This window comes from Cryptomeria japonica, chromosome 7 (assembly GCF_030272615.1).
Source record: "Cryptomeria japonica chromosome 7, Sugi_1.0, whole genome shotgun sequence".
In the NCBI taxonomy this organism is placed as follows: domain Eukaryota; kingdom Viridiplantae; phylum Streptophyta; class Pinopsida; order Cupressales; family Cupressaceae; genus Cryptomeria; species Cryptomeria japonica.
In genome coordinates, this window is record NC_081411.1 from 343,800,009 (window position 1) to 343,805,599 (window position 5,591).

Consider the following 5,591-nt stretch of genomic DNA (forward strand, 5'->3'; position numbering starts at 1 on the left):
GTAAAAGAAAGTGGTGATTAAGAAAACTGATAATCAATCAACAATAATGTTCAGGGTGCAGGGATTTTGAATAGTCCCAATAGATGTAGATGAAAACTGATTCTTAGTTTTATTTATAAATAAATTATAATTAGAAGTTTCAAAATTTCTTATAATCATATAAAAAACAATTTTAAATTATTTTTAAAAAGATGCATAACAAATACAAATTTATGACAAATAAATCCTCATAAAATAGACATTTTCCTTGTATTAGAAGACTTTTGTTCTGTCAGGGTAATGCTTTACAGTTCAATTACATAACACTATTTTTCAAGAGTTGGCATTGATTGGGTAATGAATAAAATACTAAAAGATCATTCCTGCAACTTGTTGAGGTCTAGATTAATTAAACACCTTTCTGATCTGAGATCCAACATGAACAAAAGATATTGAATGATTTAAAACCACTCTTTCAAGTCCTCTCCAACCTCAAGAAAAGGCCTGGATTGATCAAAACCCCTTCTGTTTGACCCAAGCTCAAGAAAAGTATCCAGATTGAGTGAAACTTCTTTTGTCTGATTCAACCCCACGAAAATGGGTGGATTACTTATAAACCCCTTTTTATCCGATACAACCTCATGAAAATGCCTGGATTGATTAAAACACTTTTTCTGTCTGCTCCAAGGTCCACAAAAGTCTTTCAGCTGATGGCGAGATCAACAGACTTACCCTTATACTTTCCAAACAACTTTGCTGCCTCAGGACTGCCCATCAGAAACTTGTCAGAAAAACTTTGTTCACTTAGTGCATAAACTTTAGCAAGGTTTCTGGGAAGTCTGGATGGTTCTGTTTCCCTTAAAAATTCAATTACCTTATGTCGTGGTTGAATCCTATTCTCTATGCTAAAAGTTAAAAGACGAGGATACAAAACCAAAATGTTTGGCGGAATGCCAGCAGTATTTTTCAAGAAATCCATGTTTTTCTTTATCTTATCAATGCTACAACTGAGCGTACTAGAAGTACTTCTTACAATCTGCAGGATCTCATTCTCCAAAAGACCGAGCGTTGCCATATGTTTTAATTTATTTTCAAAATTTTCAAGCCCAGAACTATCAACCGCTACAAGGGCGTTTGCAAATGCTTTGGATCCCTCCAAAATACCTAGGTTTCTCACATATTCAATCTCCAATTTCAGCGCCTCTTCACTGCGCAAAATTAAAGTGGGCCTTAACTTGATTACATATAAAAGAAGTTCATCTTGCATACCTGATTGCTTTAAAATATCTATTTTAGGTTTCAAATTGTCCATATTACACGTCAAAAGTCTAGGATACCGTTTGAGAGTTTTCCACAGACTAAGCTTTGAACCAAATATGCCTACAAGCAAGGGAATTTTAGGGCTTAGGTTTTGTTCCAAATTGCAAGTGAACAAACCAGTTGCTCGACTTAAGATGTGTCCCAGGTCACAACCAGTAAAACCTAATGCCTTCATGAACTCAATCTTGGGCTTTAACTGACTATCCACTTTGAGCTGTATAATTTTTGGATTTGAGAAAACGATTTTCCTTACCTGGTCTTCAGCGAAACCCGAGTCTCTGAGGAGCTGGACTGCCTGCTGGGCTGTGCGGATGGATATGGTTTTGAACAAATCTTCGTTCCTCCTACCAATCGCTAAAGCTTGGGACTCAGAAAACCCACATTCATTGAGCAAGAACTGGGTCATAGCAATTTTTCGTCTGCAATATTCTTCTGCATCTGTTCGCGGTCTATTTGAGGATATGACATTAGACAATTTTGAGGTAGAGAAGGAGGAATATTTTGAGAGAACAGAGTACCTGAATGGTGAGAGAACGCATTTGAGGAATAGCATTGTATGGGCGGCCATTCACCAAATCAAACCCTAAGCTCAATAAAAACCCTAGGCAAGTGATCCACGTTGCAGCGACTAAAAAGAAAACATCAAATGCCCGTGGTGGGTGCAACTTTGGTGTTTGGGTGTAAATTAGATAGCTAACTGGTCGATTATGAAATGCTTTCATAATTTTTTTGAAGTGCAAAGAATTTTTCATGCATCTAAAATATTTTAATTTGGTGTTTGATGTGAAGTCCACTCTTAGTTAGGAGAACGGAGGAGAATACTATCACTTAAAGCTTGCAATGTATATTGTTTAAGTCTCACTATAAATATTTTTAATATTTTGATTCATATTGATTGTTGTTACATTTCCAATATTTTATAATTGTTTGTTGAAGTTTTGTTTGAACAATAATAAATTGTGTAAAGATGTGTTTAATCGAGGAAAGAGACGAATGGATGAGAGAGCTACAAATTGAACTTGAATTTTTAAAAGTTGACATGACCATAAGGTTAGCATCACACCCATGAACATCAATTGGGACATAAAAGTGATAAAATCAAGTTGCATGGTCAATGTATGCAATGGGTGGATGGACATACAATGTAAATACATGATTTGGGTTAAAATATTAAAATGCATGTGTATATGAATAAAGATGGAGATAAATGCATAGAATATGTGTAATTGAATAAGGGCACACGTGAATGGGCTTAAATTTGCATAGGATTGTGTCATTCGTTTATGTGTAAATGTAAATGGGAATGTATATAGGTATGTAAATTTCACCATTGCAATTTTACTCTCACTTTGAGGTGCATGTCAATCCTAGAATAATCATATATCTCAAACTATACAACACTCACAAAAATATATTTAAAGTAAATATTTAGGTCATGCAAAGATGCCCAAAGTCAATATAAATTAGTGAAATTTGTCAAATGTCATCATATAAGTCCATCCATCAGCGTATGTGCTCCATGAAAACCTAAAAAATACACCAAAATTATGCCATAAGTAGCTTTTGTAAAATAAGTAAAAATTGAAACATCTACGGGCTAAATATTACAATCATTGATTGAAGAAGAAAGAAGAAAGAGGGTTGGAGTAATTATACCTATATAAAATTTGTTAATGCTTCACCTAGCTTGATAACAATTGGATGACTATGTGTACGAGATACTTGCATGTCATGTGACACTAATCTATTTGGTCATGATTTCGAATCTCTATGCAAATGACTATAATTATCTTGCAACCTTGATATGAGATTGTTAGATATAAAAATATGTCTCCTTTAATGAGTTGAATACACTAGAGATAAAAAATTTATAGGAGAGGGAAAATAGTACATGAAATGTAAATGCAAACTAAGTATATAAGTGTCCAAATTATGTAAGTGATAACAATAATAAATGCATCATGATTTAGCAATTGAAATAAGTCTATTCATAATTATGGTAAGCATGCGAGCTAAAAATATTATCAAGGAATAAACATTTCCCTAACATAGAAAAAAATAGTTATGCAGTCATCAATGGACAAAACACCTAAGGTATATAGCCACATATGGTACCAAAAGAAAATAACGGTCAAATCAAGAGGTTGCTATTGGTGACAAAGATTTCCATACATGACGTACCATGTGATTGATTTTGTGGAATAGGCTATAGTGTCCCTACTATAACTCTTTAAACATTTTTAGGTCACAAGAGTACATAATGTGATAGGTACATGGCATAATGCATGATGTCTACCAATGTGGTAAATTGGCTCTTAGAAAATGGTTAGACCATGTGAGTGCAACATGTAAAATATTATTATGAGAGTGCATGCCAAGTTAATTGCCCCTAGATGGTCAAGATAATGTGATAAGGCACAAATATGTGCAACAAGAAATGATGATAGATAATGTTGAACCTCTCTTCTTTTAAGTAAATATGCTATTGCAATTACTTTTAATATATGTTAATATATGAATTAGATTGGTTATGCAAATCTTATATCAAATTAAAGTCGATGTGTTGTAAATATTACATAGTACCAAACATTTTCTTCTCTTAGGCTAGTTCTTTTATATATTCAATTTGGAGATCTTAGAGTTTGATGTGATTAGTTGTAAGTGTTTTTTGATAAATGTACAAAAATGCCAGGGAAGCTAATGTCTAAAGGGTTTAAAATAACTAGGATAGAATATCATTTTATTTAAATTAAATACTTCTTAGATAATTAGTGAGGTTTGAAGGTTAGTTAATGTTCATGTTGATCTTTAGCTAATTTTAGACTAGTTTTTGCATTTTTATATGAGTTATACTCTAGATTTAGCAATCATAACATCATAAACTTATATCATCAAAAGTCAAGCATACTTCAATAATCTATGAGAAAGAAAAAATACTATGATGAAAACATGAATTATGAAAGCTTCATAAGGATTTTGGGTTCTCTATGTTAATCAACTAATCGAGTATAATACTCAAGTTACTAAATATAACTAGAGAGATAAATTCTATTCTTTAAAATACATTCAGAGGTTCATTTACATTATTTTATGGTCTCGAGAAGAAAATATGTAGTTTTCTACTAAAAACAAGAATAACAATACATAAAACATGTTTTACATGGAGCCATCCAGCCAATATCCCATGTTTTACATGTTTTCTCCTTGATGAATCTGGAGCCAACCAATTTCCTTTCCCCGACTTTTAGGATAGAAAAAATGCTGGTTGTGGAAGAGGCCAATAGCGTGAAGGAAGAAGAGCCCAACCTGACTGAGTTCGAAAAAGAGATAGAGGTCCTTTTTGATACTGTGCAGGTGATTACCAACAGACTGGAGGCGATGGAGGCCAAGATGCATGATGTTGCCAAGTTCGCGCTGAATGTCATGCGATGCTCGGCGACGACAATGTGCCTATTACAGGATACTGCGGCCAAAGGGAAAGGCAAGGAGGAGGATGACTACAAAGGTCTGTTCAAGTTCCTCACGAAGGAATGGGCTCGGAAGCTGCTCCCTAAGAAGAGCTAAAGGAAGAAGAATTAACTGTCTGCATGAGGTGGTGTTTTTTGTCTATGTCGTGTAATTGCGAGTTGGATAAGCCCAACTTTGGCTGATGTTTATTTTCTGCTGATTATAGCCCTGTGTGGCTTATGGACTATACTCTGATGGAGTTCTTTTTATTACTGCTGGTAAACTCTCATAATGTGGTTTTTGTTTTTGATAGAGGTAAAAGGCTGCAACTTTGTTGTTCATGTGCGAACAATGGCCCTGCCACTGTTCTCTTATTTGTAACTATGGGTCAGCCCCCTCGTTTTTGGCTGCTTTTAATTATCAAAAACATGTTTTACATGGAGAATAGTTAGAATCACATGCCTCCTTAATTTTTATAAGAATCATGTTCAAGATGTGCACAAGCAAATTCTTATCGTATCAGAGCCTTTTCCTTCCTTGGATTTTCGTTTGGTGTCATTATATTACATCATGAACCTAAAATTATTCAACACTATATTTTGAAGGTCAATTTTCTTGTTTGCTTAAACTTGAGAATTGGGAAGACCATTAAGATGATTCTATAGCCTTCCTTGGGAATACTGAATAAGGATACAAATGTGTCAATGACACAATTATAATTACTTGTGCAAGGCTCTATTGTAGTGCACTTCAAAAGTCGGTTCCTAGTGATGCAATATGAATATGGTAAGATGGTTGTAAATGCTATGAATTGAATGAAGTTGTGCCTTTATTCATAGATGATA

At 34.1% G+C, this 5,591-nt stretch overlaps 1 protein-coding gene across 1 annotated transcript; it reads right to left on the reverse strand.

The window, feature by feature from the left end:
• Positions 1 to 224: 224 nt before the first annotated feature.
• On the reverse strand, positions 225 to 2,013 carry LOC131045195 (uncharacterized). The gene is made up of 2 exons (XM_057978732.2): positions 1,818 to 2,013; positions 225 to 1,748 (listed from the first exon to the last, which is right to left on the reverse strand). Exons 1-2 carry the CDS (start codon positions 1,865 to 1,867, stop codon positions 683 to 685), a joined length of 1,116 nt encoding a protein of 371 aa, XP_057834715.1. The 5' UTR covers positions 1,868 to 2,013; the 3' UTR covers positions 225 to 682.
• Between the last annotated feature and the right edge of the window lie 3,578 nt (positions 2,014 to 5,591).

Coding starts and splice junctions, on each gene's coding strand:
- LOC131045195 (XM_057978732.2), bottom strand. CDS start 1,867: ATGGCCGCCCATACAATGCTATTCCTCAAATGCGTTCTCTCACCATTC. Junction 1,749..1,817: donor TGCGTTCTCTCACCATTCAG/GTACTCTGTTCT, acceptor ATCCTCAAATAG/ACCGCGAACAGATGCAGAAG.